This window comes from Brienomyrus brachyistius, chromosome 2 (assembly GCF_023856365.1).
Source record: "Brienomyrus brachyistius isolate T26 chromosome 2, BBRACH_0.4, whole genome shotgun sequence".
NCBI classification, from domain to species: Eukaryota; Metazoa; Chordata; class Actinopteri; order Osteoglossiformes; family Mormyridae; genus Brienomyrus; species Brienomyrus brachyistius.
In genome coordinates, this window is record NC_064534.1 from 1,295,339 (window position 1) to 1,316,908 (window position 21,570).

The following is a 21,570-nucleotide window of genomic DNA, read 5'->3' on the forward strand; positions in this document are numbered from 1 at the left end:
TCTGTTGTAGTGACTTGCTTGCCCTCAGCCTTCGCTCCTAAACAGAGTTTAAATACAGACGTGGCCCAGTAGAGCCCAGCTCTGCATCCTTATGTCCAAATTGCACCTTGCCGGAGTGCAGCTCTGCCTTCTTTAACATTAAGTTTTTTTTCTTAATGTCCCAAAATGCAGCAAAAGATTCACAGGGACAGTATGTGACTTAGATGACTCACTCTGCGAGGGCCGTGTTGGGAGGCTCAGTCCGCCGCGGTAGGCGTGACGCGGGGCCCAGGGCCGTGTTGGGAGGCTCAGTCCGCCGCGGTAGGCGTGACGCGGGGCCCAGGGCCGTGTTGGGAGGCTCAGTCCGCCGCGGTAGGCGTGACGCGGGGCCCAGGGCCGTGTCACTAGGCGTGCTGGCACTTTATCACTTCTCCTGCTGTCCCGAAAAAGAGGTGTTAGATTCCCAGTGGGGCCACCCGTAGGCTAGATGGTGGAGCACCTGTCCCATCCTAGGCTTCCCTTCCTCTCCTCTGACATCCTCCTTTCTCCACTTGTCCCCCTCTTACCAGAAGGATGATCCTGTCTCCATTCCCTTCATTTTAGCTTTTTTTCTGCCTTGAAGACATCATCAGCACAAACAAATGTTATTATTAGTGATCAGACAGGAGTTTGGTCTAGTGGCCATAATTGTTCCCTGCTACCCGGGGGCTGATGATACGTCTCACACGGAAATGAAATCAAGGCTGTTAAACTTCAGCTCATTCTGTCTATTGTTATATGATTCAGTTCAAAAGGTAATCAGTGGCCATAATTATAAAGCGTCTCAGAGTTGGAAGAAGGTCATAAGCGGCCCAAAAGCCTCAGAATGACGCACTTTCGGTCCTGCTTTTAAGAGTAGGGGTGTTTTATTAATTTTCTCATCGTAGGAAAGTTCTCCTAACTCTGCCAGGATTCAGAAACACTCGAAAGCAGCAAGGACCGCAAGAAGGTGGCATTCCGACGCAGACAGGCCCATACAATCTGACAAAGGAGGAATGTATTCGAAATGCTGGACAACAATTGGTCTTCTAAAAAGATATCTGCTCAACAGGAACAGAATAGTAATTAATTAAAGAAATGTCAGAAAGATCACTTTTTTCTTAGGCAACAGAACGTGTGTCAAAAAAAGAAATAGTAATACTAATTAGTATTGCTGTACACGCACACATACACACACGCACACATTGTTATGGAACAACGTTAGGAAAAAAATGTGTCCACATTCGTCTCCACATGGCATTTTTCCCCTATAGACACAGTAAAGAACAACGGAACACGGTGCATACAATGGAATGCAGTTTGGCCTAATAATAATGACAGCAATGAGGAAATGATCCTGTCCTATATGGGTGTTAAGGACACACGGGGTCGTGTGTGTTGTCCATTTGAATTGCAATTCTGCAAATAAAACTAAATTCATGTGATTGGGCAATACAAATAAAACTGAATTCTTGTGATTGGGCAATACAAATAAAACTGAATTCTTGTGATTGGGCAATACAAATAAAACTGAATTCATGTGATTGGGCAATACAAATAAAACTGAATTCATGTGATTGGGCAATACAAATAAAACTGAATTCTTGTGATTGGGCTATACAAATAAAACTAAAGTATGGTACAGTATTGCGTTAATTTGTAGAAGTAGTATTGAAATGCTGGCAACTGATGTGCCTGTGCAACTTTGTGTAAAGTGCATGTATACAGTTACTTTTTATTGTATCCAGATTACGTAACACTCTCTCAGTTCGCCGGGGTTCGGATAGCTTGTGGTGCTTATGTTGTCAGGTCCACTGAAAGGCAAAAAGGCCATTTTCTGCTCCGGATGCTCTGAACCAGACGTCCCTTTCTGTTGTGTCCCTCTGCTCTCTCTGCTGCCTAGCGTTTGGTGTATCAGATTAAATACTAATATTTGAGATTAACAGATTATTATGAGTAAATAATAAAATGTTGTGTTTTAATATTAGCATTGGTGATGATTATTGTAAATAAGTTTAATTAAAACCATGGTCTCAACAATCTTGATACCCCACAAAGTCTCAGTCTTGACTCGGTCTCAACCCCCCCAAAGTCTTGGTCTTGACTCAGTCTCGATCCTCCCTAAGTCTGGTCTTGACTCAGTCTCAATCCCCCCCCCTCCCCAAAAGTGTCAGTTTTGACTCGGACTCGATCCCTGCAAAGTCTCAGTCTTGACCAGGTTGGGACCCCCCCCCCCCAAAGTCTCGGTCTTGACTCGGTTTCAGCCATCCAAAGTCTTGGTCTTGACTTGGACTTAATCTTGAATTGGATTCAATATAGGTGGTCTCATTACCATCACTACTATCCACACCACCTAATGGGGGTTTATCCAGAAGGCAGCCTGTACACAATGGAGCATTGGAAGGGTTTTCCCTCTGGGCCTGACTGTATATACCAGACCACTGGTATAGGGTACAGGTACTGGATGAGGGTACAGCATCTGTCTGTCTGTCTAGCTCCTTGTATGAGCTCCATGTTTCAACAGCACATTGGAACTTGAAACCTGAGGAGATGCTCTCACATTAGCATTAGCACTGACAGTTTTGCAGGCTTGTTTGCATCTTGTTTCTTCACTCTCATGCACCTTCCTCTGTTGTGCTGAAATTGAGCAGATGATGTGACTGTTTGAGTTTCTATATGTGTGTCCTGCTTTGCAGAGTATTACCATATCAAGAAATGCTGATTACATGAGACAACGTGGTTGGAATGAATGGGCAAATCCTGCCGGCCCTGCTTCTTGACATCCTGTCCAACAATTGATCTGGTTCAACATGGCCGCCTACTGCCGCGGCCTTTTTTGTGGACAGCAGCAGCCCAGCCCCACCCAGAATGACATGGGAAACCATGGGCTGACGGGGTGCCACTTGGAGGAGGGGTGTGAGGAAAGATGGGGCAAGTGAGATGGGTGGGCTGAAGAAAACCTATGAAATTAAGGGAGTATAAAACAGCAAAGTAACAACAAAACCATATTTTCTTTTCATAACTAACTCGAAACCAAAGAATTTCATGTCACTGCTCTAACCGTGCAACAGCATTTACTCACTTAGTAAGTATATGTTATGATCACACCAGAATACTACTTTGAGTTTGAGACGGTTCTGAAAAATGGACCCTATATCAAAAGCTGCAGCTTTGAACTGGAGTTTGCACCACCAGGTCAAATTTTAACATACGGCATATTACATGCATATCTTTGGATTGGAATTTGCATCTCCCAGTCGCATGTTAACATGCGGCACATCGCATGCATGTCTTTGGACTGGAGTTTGCATCTTCAGATTTTGTCTTAAGGCTGATTACTCTCCTGTAGATCACAGTTAATTAAATTGCTTTGCACTGGGATAATGGATAATTATTGGATGAAACACTTTAGCCATCATGCTGCTTTGTATCCACGCTGTTAATCTAGTGCTTCAGCACATTGCATCACCCTTCCTGTGGCTGTAGCCATGTCACCTCCATGGCCTCCCTTCCAGGACCAGGCCAACCACTCAGCCCCGGTGCTCGGGTCACTAGGCGATTTTCCATCTCAGATGTTGCTGCTTCAGCTCCTCCCCAAGTCCTGCCCCCGTCTGCACCTCTCTGGCAGAAGTCAGCCAGGATACTGTCGTGGAGGACAGTGTGCCCAGCGCTAAATGGAATGTGAGTTAAACCAATCATATGGCAGCACCCAAATAAATCCCACCCACTCATGGATTCAAAGCCTCTCTTCTTCCAGGAACAGCTGATTCATTTTGTATCCCACAACCCTTAACAGGATAAGCTTTTACAGAAACTGGATTGATGGAGGGATGGATGAACTATGATGTCAGCTCGCCGTTCTGATCCTCCATGTATGACCCGCTGCCTCACCTCTGGTTGCCTGGCGATTGGAAGGAGACTCGGCATCGACATTGGCTTGTCATCTTCCTTGCTCTCCAGTTATTTCCCAAATCTTATGATTGGGACAATGTGACTTGGCGCTTCCCCATCTCTGGCACTCAACCATCTCTCTATTTGACTATCCCTGCCGGCCCCTGGAGGTTGGGCTCCCCCTTTGAGTCTGGTCCCTCCCAAAGTTTCTTCCTTCTAGGGAGTTTTTCCTTGCCACTGTCGCCTATGGCTTACTCACTGGGGGCTTTGGGTGCAGATGCTGTAAAGCGCTTTGAGACAATGTAATGTTGTGATAATGCGCTATATAAAAATAAATTTGTTGTTGTTGATGTTTATCAGTTATAATTTCCCTTCCATTGTTTTCACTTCCTCCATCTCTGTAGATTTATCTCTTCATTACTTCCATTCATTTAGCTTCCTGTTTATCTCTGTCCAATAGCTAAAGCCCCCTGTCTCCTGTCAGTTGTATCGAATGAGAGAGGGTACAGTTGTATTTCTGAAAAAGACAGTATCACTGTGGTAGCCCATAATACAATTAGTTTCACAACACTGAACATTAGGTAATCCATGTACAGCTGTACAATGTCGTCATACAATTATTAGCCAGCAATTACACAAATTAAGCTTTATAGTTTTCGGGGACATCGCATATAAGCTACAGCCAGCGACGCAGTCGGTGTAAATACTGCGCGTCAGGATTCGCGACACCGGAAGCAGGAAGTGCGTGTGGTCGAATCATGGCGGCGCGCGCCCTGTAGCTCGCACGAGCTCTCCGCGTTCACCTGCGAGCGTCGCACCTTCTGCTTAACTCAGTTTCTGCGTTTTAAAAGCATTTTATTTGCTCAGGTAACACTACTGTATTATACTTTAAAATTAAATCTTTAAATCGCCGGTACACTAAGTCGCGTTAAGTTAGGAGCTCCGTGCCTGTTACAGGAAAGGATTCGTTTCTAGATGAATTATATGCTGGACAACTACGTGTCATATTTTTTTTCTGACTAACCCACTATAATATGTTATATATGTACAATAAGTATATTTGTGTTTGTACCAAAACAATTAATTGTATGTTCTGATAGGAAGCAAATATGTAGAATATCAGGACCTTGTCAAGTCATTTATGTAAGAGGTTGCTGTCGTGTGTAGTTATGTGAATGTTTTTTAAATTAAGTATCTTCTCCAGTCCTTAAGGTAAGTACGCATATAATGTCATGGATTTCAGTACATGACAGTATCGCAGGTGCCAGAATCCGGGGATGGAGTATTTGTGAATGTCGCTGTTACGACGCACTAAACACGTTTTACTTTTCAACAATGTTTTACTCATTTAACAGCCAGGTGGACTTTGCTGCTAAATGAAATGTGTTGTTGGTTGCTGTTGGACAACTAAGTAGCTTGTGGGAAATATTGCAAATCACTCTGCTTAAAACAGGAGAGAAAGTTGACTGTCAAATACATGTAAATGTCGGTTGCAGTTTACAAAGCAATTTTCCATGGATCTGCAACCATCTCGTTGCTTCGGGTGCATCATCAGTGAATCGGCTGATATGATACCTGCCATCCTAATCTGTCATATCAGCGCATTTCTTTCAGAAGGGCAGCATAATGGTTTTATAATGTTTGAGCTTGTCTGTTGACAGATGTTGCTGCCTTTAGTGGTCGTCGTCGGATGGAGGTTAGGGGTGTGGGGGTGTATGAATATGAGTCTTAGCAGATGCATCTGGGGGATAGTGGCATGTGAAAGGGAGTCTGTTAGAGGCTGTTCAGCATGAGTCACATCGTCATTCCTGTGACTCTGCTTTGACCTGCATGTCCCAGGTTGCACTACAGGGCGGGCGGACGACGGCGACGGCCATGCCGGTGTTGTGCAGCTGCTGTGCACAGGCTCGCGCCATGCTGAAGCGGCCGAAGACGGGTCACTCGCTCTGCAGGGAGTGCTTCTTCTGGGCATTCGAGGAAGAGGTGCATGAGACCATCGTGTCGGCGAGCTTGTTCAACCGCGGCGAGACGGTGGGCATCGGGGCGTCAGGCGGCAAGGACTCCACCGTGCTGGCACATGTCCTGAAAGTGCTCAATGGTCGCTACGACTACGGTCTGAAGCTGATTCTGCTATCAGTGGACGAGGGCATCGCTGGCTATCGCGATGACTCCCTGGAGACCGTGCGGAGGAACCAGAGGCAGTATGAGCTGCCACTGAAGATCGTGTCCTATGAGGAACTGTATGGCTGGACCATGGATGCCATCGTCAAGCAGGTGGGCCTGAAGAACAACTGCACCTTCTGCGGGGTGTTTCGCCGCCAGGCCCTCGATCGTGGCGCCATGATGCTCAAGGTGGACAAGATCTGCACAGGTAAGCTTCTCTGCCCATCGGGTGGTTCTCGTTATGGAAGTAACGTGAGTAAAATGTTGGTCTAAAACCCTGTCTTTTAATCAGTAATATCTGGCATATTATTGAGCCAGAAGTGGGCCGTTCATACTAGACGATATTCAGCTAGAACCTGCTCAGTTGACTTTGCCCAATTCCACTCCCACTAGGTCATAATGCGGATGACATCGCTGAGACTGTGTTGATGAACGTTTTGCGCGGTGACATTGCAAGACTTCGCCGCTGCACAGCAATCTGCACATCGGGTGAGGGTGAGGGAGCCGTGCCTCGCTGCAAGCCCCTCAAGTACACCTACGAGAAGGAGATTGTGCTCTACGCCTACTTCAAGAAGCTGGACTACTTCTCCACAGAGTGCATCTACTCCCCGAACGCGTACCGGGGCCACGCCCGTGCCTTTCTCAAGGACCTGGAGGCTGTACGGCCTAGCGCCATAATGGATGTCATCCACTCCGGGGAGAACCTGTCTGTGCGCGAGGGCGTGCGCATGCCAGTGCAGGGGACCTGCACCCGCTGCGGCTACATTTCCAGCCAGGCGCTCTGCAAGTCCTGCATGCTGCTGGAGGGCCTGAACCGTGGCCTCCCACGCTTGGGCATTGGAAAACACCACCGTCTTCACGGCAAGATCCTAGCCCAGCAGCCGCTCACCCTGGAGGAGGAGCGCAAGCTCAAGGCAGTGGATTTCTGATTGCTTTCTGATTGCTTTTAGTTTAAGGGCTTTAAATGTGAATGTGAGTCCTCCGGCTGGGATGGAAATACTACCTGAAAAATGACCTAAAATCATAAACAAATGAATAATGCTGTTCACATTAGGATAATGAAAGATTAAATATTCAGCATTTTTAAATGATTTTTTTACAAATTATTTTAAATGGCATGTCTCACAGACAGTGCGGCCCTTTTGTTGTTAGGATTTTGACAGCTCATTTTGTTATTGCAAATAAGTGCTTTGAATGTCCACTGAAGTTTTAACTGTGGTTGGGAAGAATTTCTCCCACACAACGTGATCCTGGTGTGTCTGCGTGGGCAAAAGCTCTTGGTACCTAAGTTAATAAAGTGTCGTTTGTTTTTAAAGGAAGGTCTAGTTATTCTGTTCTTGGCATGACGAGAAGTATGGAAGCGGCTTTTCCCTTGTTATTAATAGCCTTTGATGTCGTTTGAATTTCCTCCATGACAAAGTGGCAAGTTAAATCTGTGTTCAGCACAGGGCTTTCAGGTAGCCAACATCGGTCTGGGTGGGCCTGCAACATGTCTTCCGGTGGTGGGGGGTAGTCGTGCCATGAATATCCTGCCACCCACGCACTGCGGTTCCAGGGCTCTCGGTCCGAGGGGCCGCCCTGGGTCACTGCCCTCTGCCTTCTGACACGCTTTTTTCACCAGCCCTGTTAGCAAAGGCTCAGCTTACAGCAGTTTGTAACTAAACCCAGGAGCCTCACTGTCTAACCACGGCTCCCCCCCCCCACATTCCTCATGCCATGACTGAGTACAGTTTTTGAGCAAGTGGGTCTTTTTAAAAAATATATAAGACGTCAGCGATCTGTCCAAACACGTTTCCATATGCTTCTTGTCAGTCAAACCAGGACAATGGATCCACATTTAAGGTGAATAGTTTTATTTGTCGGATTCAAAACGCTCCCGATAGTCCCGCTAGAGGTCATCATTCACCAACCCCGCGCCGGGAGCTCCGCCGGCGGCGCGCCGCGGGGATGCGCGCGCGCACACGGGACTTGTATGAAACTTCTACGTTGCCCTAGGCTAAGATCATAAGGGTTTGATAGCACTGGGTTTACGTGGAGGCAAAGGATAGAGAGGCAGCAGCGAGCAGCACCGCCGGCCCGGTTCCTTTTACCGAACTACAATGGATGATCTCGGTAAGACTGCGTGCCGCGGGGGCTCTTTTCTTTTAAAATGTCCTTTGGATGGTTGGATAGCGGAAAATAGGGGGTGTGGATATGCGAATAATAAACTCCCAGTCACATTATTTTTATTCCAATAAATAAGCATAAGCAGGGATGTTTGTGCAGTATTAGTTTAGGAAGGCTATGGGGATGCGGGTGAGCAGTTAACCCAGCCGGGCTGGTTGGACCGCGCTTCGTTTTAATCGTAAGTTTAGCAGGAATCCCACATTTCTGCACAGCTGATGACTGCGGGTTTCTGACTGATCTAGGGCTACAGTTCGCCCACCTCGATCCGACCCACCCGATCGGGTTCCCGCCGGTTCTGCCGGACCGGGCCACGGCCAGCGTCGTGGCCGGACGTGGGCGCGCTCCCTTCGGCACCGTTGCCTTGCTTTGTCGGACTGTGGCCGGTCCCAAAAATGCAGAATGTGCCACAGAGTCGTGTGTGAAGGGGGGATGCGTCGTCCAGTTCACTAACCTAACTTATACAAAGTAAGTTATCTGGACCGGCCACGTCCCGTTTCCAATTATGCCCGTAACCGGCGAGCCTTGGACGCTTCTTCGCGGCCGTGAGGGGAGGCGGACCCATGCGGCGTTTCACCGTAAAAACGGCGCCCCCCTGGCGCGATGCGCTGCCCCGAGCTCGGCCTCCTGCTCTTCATCACCGTGGGAATAAATGCCCTGTTGATTAAACATTTTTACGATGTGTGGCTGTTGGTTAAACGCCTAGGGGGTTTCTTACCGCGCTAACCCCTAAAACACAGTATTTTAGTCTGGCGACGTCCCACTCCGGACTGCGACAATGCATTAGGATAATATATTAATATTGAAATACTAATTATTCAAAATATATATTCACTGATGTATCTGCAAGTATGAAATCGCCTGGATGTGGTGGAACAAAAATGTAATACTCTTTGCCCTTTTTTTTGTCCAGAGGTTATTTCCTTTAAGATTAAGATCACTGAGATCACCGAAACGATTATAGGAGGTTTTGCGTGTGTGTATGTGAGTGTGTGCGCGTGCCTTATACATTAAGTTTTAAATGACTTCAGACAAAAACAAATTTAGTCTTTTCCATGTGTCTGTAAATTTAAAAACGCTTTAACTGCCATGTTTTACTTGCTAGTTCTCTCTATTGTAAAAAAGTGCATGATCCAGTTGTGTAAGTCTGTAACTCACACACACACACACACTCTTAGCTATCCATCGTGTCCGATGACGACGCTTGCTCCAGGCAGTGGGGGGCAGGATTGGGGGGGGGGGACAATGGTTTTGGCGTTGGTGCCACTTCATATGACTATGGAGGCCGATTCGGGAACCACACATTCGCTCGCAGATAGAGCAGACAGGTCCTGATGTTGGGCCGGTACCAGCCACCCATTGGTGCCGTTCGGTGTGTCTTTCTGTTCTTTTTTGAAGAAAAATGTTATTCATTTTTTCAGTTGCCTGGATGCAGATGGATTTTCAGGTTTGTCTACTAAGTGCTAGTGATTCAAGTTGGCTCGGGTCGATGTTCAGAAGCGCTTCAGAAGTTTCTTAGTATAGTCCTTATAGCGCCTGTTTTGGCCACCTGCAGCCCGCTTGGAGTATAGCTGCCCGTAGGAAGTTTGGCGGGGAAGATGATGGCTGGGCACATGAATGATGTGGCTTCCATGCAGGTGGTATTGCTTAATGACAGAATGTCCGTGTGAGGGACTCTGTCTTCCCAAGATAGAGTGAGAATTTTTTACAGGCACCTAATATGAAACATTTCCAAACTGTTTTGGAACAACATATTGAATTATGACGCCTGTATGGGGTCCATGTTTCTGCCCCATAGAGAAAAGTGGAGATGCAGACTGCATTGTAGACTGCAATTTTGGTGCTGATCTTCAGGTTTTTTGTTGTCAAATACCATTTTCCTTAGTCTCCCAAAAGCAAAGGAAGCATTACTGATGTGGTGATTTATTTCCATCACAAGAGAACAGTCGGATGTGAGCGTGGAACCAAGATAGGTGACGTGACGGACAAGGCTAAGTGGGCAGCCATGAATATGGAAGCTGTATAGTGAAGGGGGGTGAGTGATGAATTGAGCCATAATCTCAGTTTTCTTCATATTGACCTGAAGACCAAAAGATTAATACAGACTAGAGATGGTGTCTAGTGCATGTTGCATGGAGTTTGGACTGTACGCCACGACTGTACACACACACAGACACGCACAGACACACACATGCACACACACGCAGATACAGATGCACACACACACAGACACGCACAGACACACACATGCAGATACAGATGCATACACACACAGACACACACACAGACACGCACAGACCCACACATGCACACACACGCAGATACAGATGCACACACACACAGACACGCACAGACACACACATGCACACACACGCAGATACAGATGCATACAGACACACACACAGACACGCACAGACACACACATACACACACACGCAGATACAGATGCACACACACACAGACACACACACAGACACGCACAGACACACACACGCAGATACAGATGCATACACACACAGACACACACACAGACACGCACAGACCCACACATGCACACACACGCAGATACAGATGCACACACACACAGACACGCACAGACACACACATGCACACACACGCAGATACAGATGCACACACACACAGACACACACACAGACACGCACAGACACACACATGCACACACACGCAGATACAGATGCACACACACACAGACACACACATGCACACACACGCAGATACAGATGCACACACACACAGACACACACACAGACACGCACAGACACACACATGCACACACACGCAGATACAGATGCACACACACACAGACACACACATGCACACACACGCAGATACAGATGCACACACACACAGACACACACACAGACACACACATGCACACACACGCAGATACAGATGCACACACACACAGACACACACATGCACACACACGCAGATACAGATGCACACACACACAGACACACACACAGACACGCACAGACAGACAGACAGACACACACACTCTGCCTTTGGCTCCTTCTCTCCTTTGCTGTATTGGAACTCAGAGCAGCATAATAGCTGCTTGTCCTCAGTGTGCTCTTAGCCTTTCTGTTAGATGAGGTTCAGATCGATGGTGACGCTACTGGGCTTGGTGAGAGGTAGGTGTACGTTTCATATGTGCACAGCAGCCCCTTTCAGTGGTGACACCTGCAGACCTTTTATGTACTTAGATCTGTAGATTTTATTTCAAAATCTGCATGTAATCAATATCAAGGCCCATGGTTGAAATATTTCTGCTATGGAACCAACCTGTGTGTTTCGTGTTTGTGTTTCTGCCAAATTCTAAATATGTTTCATTTATCTAGCAGACGCTTTTGTCCAAAACGAAAGCGGGTCGACCTGTCCCTGGAGCAGTGAGGGTTAGGGCCCAGGTCCGGGGCCCAGCATGACATTACTCTGCTGGTGCTGGGGTTTGAACACATCTGGGTTCAGTGTCCAAGCCCGGCCCATTTGTGGTGACTTTGACTGGTAGAAATGTCCAGAATTGTGCCCTTTTGGTGTAAATGCGCCTCTAGTCTGTGTACCGGCTGCAGTCCTTCAGTTGATCTGCAGGCTTCTGTCTTCTTAAAGGAAGACCTGCTGGGTTTTTGCAGACCCCTCTGTGGACCAGCCTATGATGATCCTCCCTCTTGTGGTGCTTCTGGTTCTGCCACGAGCTCCATCAGACCAGGATGGCCTTGGCAGAAGTACTGATGTAGAGAGGCTGCATTGCTGGTCCTGGGGAGGGTAAAGCCCACACAGGTGACAGAGCCACCTGGGAAATGTTAGCGGTGTTGAGGCAGCACCTCCAGGCAGCAGCTGTCCGTCACGTCGTCCTGTGAACCTTATGTGGAGCAGATCCCTGCTGCCGCCCACATTGTCCCCCTCACTCTGTGCTGCTCCCATGCGGGGGGGGGGGCAGGCGTGTCCCGAACAGAGCAGGCTGCACCCACAACCTTCTGGTTTAGGTACCCGGTGGAACAGAAATGTTTGAGTTATTGAATGAGTCATGAATAAGTTATTTTGGGGGAAGAGCAGGGAATAGGCATGTAGTGATGAATCGCGAATCAGTTAAAGATCGATGCAAATGTACGACGATTTAAACCGGCTGACGAGGAAAACGAATCGCTACTTTAGGAGAACTTCACGGTACTTTAACAGAAAAACTAGTGTAATGTTACATTTGATTTCACAACGTCAGTTTGTCGTCAGATGTCACCTCATATCACGTCCACGTCGTACGTTAGTTTTTGGTTTTGACCGAATGTGAGATGGTGAGCGAATTTGAAATTGAGGACCGTCCGGTGTCACAGTGGTTAACTCTGCTGCCTCACAGCAAGAAGGTCCTGGCTTCGGTCTTGGCCCTTGCTGTGTGGAATTCGCACGCTCTCCCCGTGTTCGTGTGGGTTTTCACCAGGGCCTCCGGTTTACTCCCACAGTCCAAAAGCGTGCAGGATAGGTTGATTGGTGAATTGGCCCTGTAGTTGTGTGAGTGCGTGTGTGTGGGTGCGTGTGTGTGAGTGCGTGCGCCCTGTGGTGCGTTGGCGACTGCCCAGGGTTGGTTCCCGTATGCACCCATTGTTCCCATGATAGCCCCCCCCTCCCCCCATAGCCCCAGTTGGGATTCGGCGGTTTCAGAAAATGGATGGATGGACGCAACACCTGATCTTAAATGGGCGGTGTGGCAGCATTTCAGCTTTCCGGTCATCACAAAGGAAAAGCAGAGACAGGACAATCACTGTGTGCAGACATTGTAGAAGACTGATAACAAACACAAACAGCACAGCGAACACGCTTCAGCATGTCCACTGGCACCACAGTGAGCTCAATTCACCTCCGCCAGAGCGGAGATTATTAAAAGGGCAAACCACGCTAAAGAGCTGCACATGCAAGTTTATTTGAAGATTTTTTTTATTTACTTATTTTGATTTGGCATTTTTTTTAAAACAGTATTTTATTCAATTTCAGTTGCACTGTTAAGAAGCGGACACATTTTGTACAGTTTAGAAAGATAAATAAAGGAATATTTTTGAATAAATTTGTCTGCAGCTTATTCTGCTAAAAAAAATTGTGAGAAAATTGCACCGTGAATCGTATTGAATCGTGAGTTGAGTGTGTCGTTACATCCCTTGCAGGGAACTTGTGGAATTATTTTCCTGATGTGTAAAGCTTTTTTTTTAATCGACATTTTTATGCAAAGGTTTAATTTTCTAGAATGGGTGGGTATTTTAAAAACTCAGTTTCAAACTTGACACTTTCTGACTTGTTTTCTACCTGGTTTACATAATGCCCAGGAGCTGTTTTAAAAGGTAAGGCATCTCGGGTAAATACAATACTGCTCTTTAAATAACCGTTCTCCAGTGGTAAAAAACAAGCTCATGAAATTTCATATGCCCGCTATACTTAAAGCTATTTCTTACCTATAAAATTGTCAGTGTCTTTCCTCTAATTTATAAAATCCATTCTGGGAAGCTGGTATCAAGCTTCGCTGGGTTATATTTAGGTTGAGCCTGAGGTTGGCTGGTCACTAAAATGATTGCGAGGGCTCTGGTGTCGCAGCCACCCGACTCCCTGTCACTGAGCAGAAGCCTGAGCCCCGTTTCCATTGAAAAAGAGACGATGTTTTCATTCATAACGATGGTCGTTCCGCTTTTCTGGGAGAGCCGCATTCTGTTTTTATTTTGTCGTTGCATGAACGCTGGATCTAGCTATACCCCATGCGGCGCGTCCCATGCGGCGCGTCCCATGCTGCGCTTCCCATGCGGCGCCTCCCATGCGGCGCCTCCCATGCTGCGCCTCCCATGCGGCACTTCCCATGCGGCACTTCCCATGCTGCGCCTTCCATGCGGCACTTCCCATGCGGCGCCTCCCATGCTGCGCCTCCCATGCGGCACCTCCCATGCGGCGCGTCCCATGTGGCACTTCCCATGCTGCGCCTCCCATGCTGCGCCTCCCATGCTGCGCCTCCCATGCTAGCCTCCCATGCTGCGCCTCCCATGCTGCGCCCTTGTCCTGCACAGGCCCACCGTATGCGGCTCCTGTCCAAAAGCCCCCTGGTTACTCGCTTCCAGAACACTGACAGGACCCACGATATCCAGCAGGTAGCGCGGTGGTTAACGGACTGCCACTGCCTGCCTTCCCTCTCTTACCCTCCCCAGCAGTTCTCTGCTCTGCCCCTGCCTTGCTGCTTTTCAATGTTTTATTTGACATTTTCATGCCGTGGATGCAAATCGCATTTTTCAGGGGCATCGCTGCTGCTTTACTTTTGGAATTTGATCCCCTGAGTGCTTGTAAGTGTCTGCTGGTGTGGCTGCTGATGTAGGGAGTGGCTGCTTTCCTGCCCAGTGCAGAAGCTTCTGTCTTTATTCTTCATTTCCTCTTCTACTTGATAAAAAAAAAGCGTTTTGCCTCGTTTGTTATGCAGGACAAAGTGACCTTTGACCCCTAAGCTGCACAATTTCCTTGTAGTCAGTACAGTGAAATTTTTAGTGGACCTCCTGATCCCCTGGTAAGCATGTTGTCATTGTGCCAGAGAAAAGGTGTCCTAGCGAGGTCAGGTCTCTGATGTCCAGGGGGGGTCCGGTCAGGAAGCATGGGGGTAACAGAGGTGGCGCGGGGGTGCGGGGGCGCAGAAACAGCCTTCAGTAAATGAGTCATCTTGGAATCCCCCTCCAGAAAAAACAGGAAAATGGCGCCTTGGGCTCTGAGAGGGCGTTTGCCAGCTCTGCATCCTGGGAAAACAGTGGAGGAATCGGCCCTTGGAAATCCAGCCGTAAATGTATAGAACATTCACAGCATGCAATTTATAATCAGTTTGTTTGCATGTCTTCTCAGGCTGTGTGCCGTTGTTGGCCGTTACATTACATGAAAAACAGGAAGTGTGTCATTAGCATGAGGCGACCTCTGCTAGCTCTGCCCCTTTGTCCTTCCCACAGCCCCCCCCACACACGCCCCCTCCGTCATTGACCGGGGTCCCTGGCTCTGGAACCGTTCTGATTGTTTCAGTGATAGCAGATCAGTACACTGCTTTCAAGGTCTCTGCCCAGCTGCCCCCCCCCCCCCCCCAACGCACATCGTCCTGGTGGATACCCCACTCTTTAATACCCCACTCTTTAATACCCCACTCTTTAATACCCCACTCTTTAATACCCCACTCTTTAATACCCCACTCTTTAATACCCCACTCTTTAATACCCCACTCTTTAATACCCCACTCTTTAATACCCCACTCTTTAATACCCCACTCTTTAATACCCCACTCTTTAATACCCCACTCTTTAATACCCCACTCTTTAATACCCCACTCTTTAATACCCCACTCTTTAATACCCCACTCTTTAATACCCCACTCTTTAATACCCCACTCTTTAATACCCCACTCTTTAATACCCCACTCTTTAATACCCCACTCTTTAATACCCCACTCTTTACAGTAACCAGTCTAGGCTCGCCGAGGCGGGTTGGGGTGTCCAGTCAGCAGCTCTGATGACTTAAGGAGCTGCTGTCCTGCAGGGACTTTGATACAGTGCAGCGATCTGCATTTCAGCTTTAGCACTGAAGCCACCTGTGATTATGTGTGTGTGTCTGCGTCTAGGTGCGTGTGGAGGTCTGTGTGTGTGGGGGTCTATGACCATGTATGTGGGGGGGTGTGTGTGCGGAGGTCTGAGTGTCTGTGTGTGTGGGGGTCTGTGACCATGTATGTGGGGGGGTGTGTGTGCGGAGGTCTGAGTGTCTGTGTGCGGAGGTCTGAGTGTCTGTGTGTGTGGGGGTCTGTGACTGTGTATGTGGGTGTGTGTGTGTGCGGAGGTCTGAGTGTCTGTGTGTGTGGGGGTCTGTGACCATGTATGTGGGGGGGTGTGTGTGCGGAGGTCTGAGTGTCTGTGTGCGGAGGTCTGAGTGTCTGTGTGTGTGGGGGTCTGTGACCATGTATGTGGGGGGGTGTGTGTGCGGAGGTCTGAGTGTCTGTGTGCGGAGGTCTGAGTGTCTGTGTGTGTGGGGGTCTGTGACTGTGTATGTGGGGGGGTGTGTGTGCGGAGGTCTGAGTGTCTGTGTGTGTGGGGGTCTGTGACCATGTATGTGGGGGGGTGTGTGTGCGGAGGTCTGAGTGTCTGTGTGCGGAGGTCTGAGTGTCTGTGTGTGTGGGGGTCTGTGACTGTGTATGTGGGGGGGTGTGTGTGCGGAGGTCTGAGTGTCTGTGTGTGTGGGGGTCTATGACTGTGTATGTGGGGGGGTGTGTGTGCGGAGGTCTGAGTGTCTGTGTGTGTGGGGGTCTGTGACTGTGTATGTGGGGGGGTGTGTGTGCGGAGGTCTGAGTGTCTGTGTGTGTGGGGGTCTGTGACTGTGTATGTGGGGGGGTGTGTGTGCGGAGGTCTGAGTGTCTGTGTGTGTGGGGGTCTGTGACTGTGTATGTGGGGGGGTGTGTGTGCGGAGGTCTGAGTGTCTGTGTGTGAGGGGGTCTGTGACTGTGTATGTGGGGGGGTGTGTGCGTGTGTGACAGTGTAGGGGGGTCTGACTGTGACTGTGCATGTGGGGGTCTGAGTGTGTGTCTGCGTGTGGAGATATGAGTGTCTATGTGTGTGTATCTGTGTATGTGTAGGTCAGAGTGTGTGTGGCGGAGGTCTGAGTGTGTAGAGGTCTGAATAAGGCGGTCTATGTGGGTTTATGTGTCCAAGGTGAAGCTCAGCCTTGTCCCTCAGACAGTGAGCGGGGTGCAAGGTGGCTGCGTGCACAGCTGGTTCTGTGTCCCCTGTGATCTATCCTGTCTTTCCACAAGCACACAGACAGGGCTGAGTATCGGTAATCAGTCAGCGTTGATTGCGATGAGCATCATCTGCGTCTCTCTCATGTTCTGGTGACCACGGGTCACTCTCAGGGACCCCTAATCAGGTGTGTCAGCGTGGGGAATTCAGGGGGCTGTTAGCCTGCTCTTTGGCCTGTATGGGGCGTGCAGGCTGCATGCTGCTTTTAGCTTCGCTTTCTGGGACTGGAATCGTAGAAACAGAGCAGGAGTGGCTCCTCCGATGGAAATCATTCCTGGGAACATTACGTCTTCATTCCAAATCCCAGAGTGAACATGTTCTAATGACAGTCTGAGCAGTGACAGACTGACAGACTGGCTGATTGGAGGGCGTCCATAGCATGATGTGTGTCCCTCCCAAACATGTACTGTGATGTTCTGTGTCTGGTGACGTAGTCCATGGTTAAGTTTGTTCAACTAATGTTTTATGGACTACAGAGGCAACCTAGACATCACCTTTTCTATGCCTAGGAGCACAGAGGATACATTATTCATCTGCGTCTTTTATTGCATGTACGGGAAACTGCTTCTCATGCTGGGGCACCATATCTCATCTTCTTCACTGGAAGGTCAGCCATCAGAGAGCTTTTTTTCTCCATTATAAGGGTAATTCATAACCGCACCCTTTTCCATTAGAAGGGTATCCGTAGGAGCTGCTTAGACCGTTGCAGAGGCACTTCATCGTGTCACATTCTCTCCACGAGAAGAGCTCTCATTAAGACATCATCATATTGTGTTGCTCTGTAGGGCACATCTCCTCACATGAAGGCTAAATCATGTGAAGGGCAGCCAATAGCAGCATTTTTGCCACTCAAAACGGCACTTCAGCGATGTTTCTTCAGCCATAGGGGCACTGGGGGGGGGGGGGGGGGGGGGGCACTTGCTCCCCCCTTCCTTCCGCCCTGAGTCCACCAGTGAACATGACTGAAAATTTGAATCCTGCTGATTTATTTATTTAGGAACATCATCGTGTGGAGGGGCTGTCGTTCCCGGCCAATGGCCTATCATCCTTTGCGGCATAACAGTTTGTTTTCTAATTGTTCCTTCACCCTTTGAGTGGTAGAAAAGGGGCATAAAGGCAGCTGCCTGTCCAGCCCCCCCTCGTGCTTGTGGCCCTCACCCACCATTAAATCTCTCCCTTCGGTCCTGAGTGCTTCCCTCTCGCTTTTCTAACTTGCTTCTTGGCCCTGCTCCTTTTCACAGTCTCTCTTTTCCCCCGGCCATATAAATAAGACCCCTGGCTGTGGACGGATCAGGTTTCAGTCTGTAGAGTGACAGTCAGCATTTCACCGCTGCTCTGCCCCCTGTAAAGCTGACTGTTTGAGACTTATGGCACAGGGGGGGAGCGTGGGCACCATTCCCCCACTGTTGTCTGTATACCAGTAACTGTGACGATTTTTGAATTTGCGAATTTTAACCTGCTTCACTTGGTGCTTGGTGTTCCTGTGGGGTTTTGTACCCCAGTGAACTTGGCAAGTCTTGCAGTCTTGTTTTTGAAGATGACATTGCTGAAAAGCTGGGCCTCACGCCTGTCAGCTCGGGTGTGTGCTGGCAGCAGGACTAAGGCAGGCTGCCTCATAATATTGGCACATGGGGTCACTTTCAGCCCAGGTCATGGCGGTGCTCTAGCGATCCTAACTAAAACCAGATGACAAAAGCAGTGAAAAAATCTAAAAGGGTCATTTTGGACACCATCTTCTCAGTGAGACACTTTGTGGCTGAACATGCTTGCATTCATTTGGAGCAACTGCATCATAACTCCAAGCAGAATGCGTTTGAATTCGTTTGGAGTAGCCATGTGATGACTCCGTGGCTGAAGGTGCTTGTGTTCGTTTGGAACAGCCACATGATGACTCCATGCTGAAGGTGCTTGTGTTCGCTTGGAACAGCCACATGATGACTCCGTGGTTGAAGGTGCTTGTGTTCGTTTGGAACAGCCACATGATGACTCCATGCTGAAGGTGCTTGTGTTCGTTTGGAACAGCCACATGATGACTCCATGCTGAAGGTGCTTGTGTTCATTTGGAACAGCCACACGATGACTCCATGCTGAAGGTGCTTGTGTTCGCTTGGAACAGCCACACGATGACTCCATGCTGAAGGTGCTTGTGTTCGCTTGGAACAGCCACATGATGACTCCATGCTGAAGGTGCTTGTGTTCGTTTGGAACAGCCACATGATGACTCCGTGGCCGTAGGTGCTTGTGTTCGTTTGGAACAGCCACAGGATGACTCCATGCTGAAGGTGCTTGTGTTCGTTTGGAACAGCCACATGATGACTCCGTGGTTGAAGGTGCTTGTGTTCGTTTGGAACAGCCACACGATGACTCCATGCTGAAGGTGCTTGTGTTCACTTGGAACAGCCACACGATGACTCCATGCTGAAGGTGCTTGTGTTCGTTTGGAACAGCCACACGATGACTCCGTGGTTGAAGGTGCTTGTGTTCGTTTGGAACAGCCACATGATGACTCCGTGGTTGAAGGTGCTTGTGTTCACTTGGAACAGCCACATGATGACTTCGTGGCTGAAGGTGCTTGTGTTCACTTGGAACAGCCACATGATGACTCCGTGGCTGAAGGTGCTTGTGTTCACTTGGAACAGCCACATGACGACTCCGTGGTTGAAGGTGCTTGTGTTCACTTGGAACAGCCACATGTTGACTCCATGCTGAAGGTGCTTGTGTTCGTTTGGAACAGCCACATGTTGACTCCGCGGTTGAAGGTGCTTGTGTTCGTTTGGAACAGCCACATGATGACTCCGTGGTTGAAGGTGCTTGTGTTCGTTTGGAACAGCCACATGATGACTCCGTGGTTGAAGGTGCTTGTGTTCACTTGGAACAGCCACATGATGACTCCGTGGCTGAAGGTGCTTGTGTTCGTTTGGAACAGCCACATGATGACTCCATGCTGAAGGTGCTTGTGTTCGTTTGGAACAGCCACATGTTGACTCCACGGTTGAAGGTGCTTGTGTTCGTTTGGAACAGCCACATGATGACTCCGTGGTTGAAGGTGCTTGTGTTCGTTTGGAACAGCCACATGATGACTCCGTGGTTGAAGGTGCTTGTGTTCACTTGGAACAGCCACATGATGACTCCGTGGCTGAAGGTGCTTGTGTTCGTTTGGAACAGCCACATGATGACTGCCTGAAGGTGCTTAGACAACATAGCATGTGAAGACTATGCTCTCTAGCAGATATCTGAGTGCTGGGGGGGCAAGCCAGGGCCCTCCAGCGAGGGTGGTGGTGGCGATGACCCCCTATAAATAACCCGCCCTGAACATGAAACATTTTCCTGTTGAAAAGCGATGACTCACAGTGTGACAGCTGGTCGCATGACGATGAGCGCTAGAGATGGCCACCTGAGAGAAGAAACCCATAAGCCCTGTTTTCCTGCCTGCCCTGAAGACCCCCGTCTCCCAGGTCCTGCCTCACTTTCCATGGCTGTGTTGGCCATCTGTAGTTTTAAGGGGGGAATTAGGGTCATGGTGAAAAATGCCCAGATTGGTGTTAGTCCATTAATGTGCAGATGTGCATTTATATGTGCAGGCCAGAGCCGCTCTCCTCAGTGTTTCCCCAATCGCTTTCCCGTCCCCCGCAGGTATGCTGGGACATCTCTGGGATCCGGTGTGGAGGGATGCATGTAGCTCCCTGGTTTAACAGAAATCCAGATGCATTTTGCCTGTTTGCTGTGGGGAAAACTGTCCCATTTATGTCTATCTGGTCCGAAATGAGGCCATGGACAGTACTCCCCCCCCCCCCCCCCCCCGCAGTGAAACCTCATTGGCTGAAACCCCATCGCCCTATTGGCCTTCCTTTTTAGACAGATGCTGTTAAGAGCCTGTGGGACAGCGGGGGTGAAAATGTGATTGCATATGTAGTATTATGTAGCAACAGAATCCTGTACCACAGCACTATAGTATCATATAGGATACAGCATACACTGCTGAAAGTGCATCACGCAGAAATACTGGACTGTCCTGCTCGAAGTGCAGGTGGTGGCATTTTATTCTTTCAGGAAGCCCTTCAAAAGGAAGACAATAGGCTTTATTCACATCCTGCTACGGTGAAGCTCACTTTTTTTCATGTGGGTTTGGTCAGTCTCCGCAAGGGCACAGTGACCTTCGGTTATTCTACCCTGGATCGTTGGCCAGGTCCGTGTTCACAATGTTAGTGTCCCTGCTCTTCTGCCAGGGTCTGTCGTCTCTCGGATTTGATGCAGTACCAATAAAGTAGTGGGGTTATAGCAGCAGACTTTCCTGACTGGATATGTCAGTGCTGTGTAAAGGGGCAGGTGCATGAGGGTAAGTTTTGCTGACAAGGGGGGTAAATTTTGCCGCCTGGTGCATCAGTTTCTAAGTGGCACTTAGAAACTCAAAAGGGGGCTCTGTCAGTTGATCGGGCAAAAGAGGCAGGTGCTCAGGCACTCTCAGCTCCCTGCCACCTCCCCACGTGCCTGCGATACTACCCCAAGGCCGCATCGCACACTGTGCAGTGCTGTGTCTCACATGGCGCGAGTACAGCACTGC

The 21,570-nt window shown here is 48.9% G+C and overlaps 2 protein-coding genes across 2 annotated transcripts in view; both read left to right on the forward strand.

Annotated features, from left to right (window-relative positions):
* Positions 1–4,600: 4,600 nt before the first annotated feature.
* Positions 4,601–7,366, forward strand: ctu1 (cytosolic thiouridylase subunit 1 homolog (S. pombe)). The gene is made up of 3 exons (XM_049000725.1): positions 4,601–4,755; positions 5,728–6,259; positions 6,445–7,366. Exons 2-3 carry the CDS (start codon positions 5,764–5,766, stop codon positions 6,978–6,980), a joined length of 1,032 nt encoding a protein of 343 aa, XP_048856682.1. The 5' UTR covers positions 4,601–4,755; positions 5,728–5,763; the 3' UTR covers positions 6,981–7,366.
* A 144-nt stretch (positions 7,367–7,510) lies between these two features.
* The window catches only part of LOC125723615 (paxillin-like), a 42,981-nt gene continuing 28,921 nt past the window's right edge, over positions 7,511–21,570 (forward strand). Inside the window, 1 exon segment of the mRNA XM_049000373.1 lies at positions 7,511–8,163. Within this exon segment, the coding sequence (XP_048856330.1) occupies positions 8,151–8,163 (13 nt within the window). The 5' untranslated portion in view covers positions 7,511–8,150.

Coding starts and splice junctions, on each gene's coding strand:
- ctu1 (XM_049000725.1), top strand. CDS start 5,764: ATGCCGGTGTTGTGCAGCTGCTGTGCACAGGCTCGCGCCATGCTGAAG. Junction 6,260..6,444: donor GGTGGACAAGATCTGCACAG/GTAAGCTTCTCT, acceptor CACTCCCACTAG/GTCATAATGCGGATGACATC.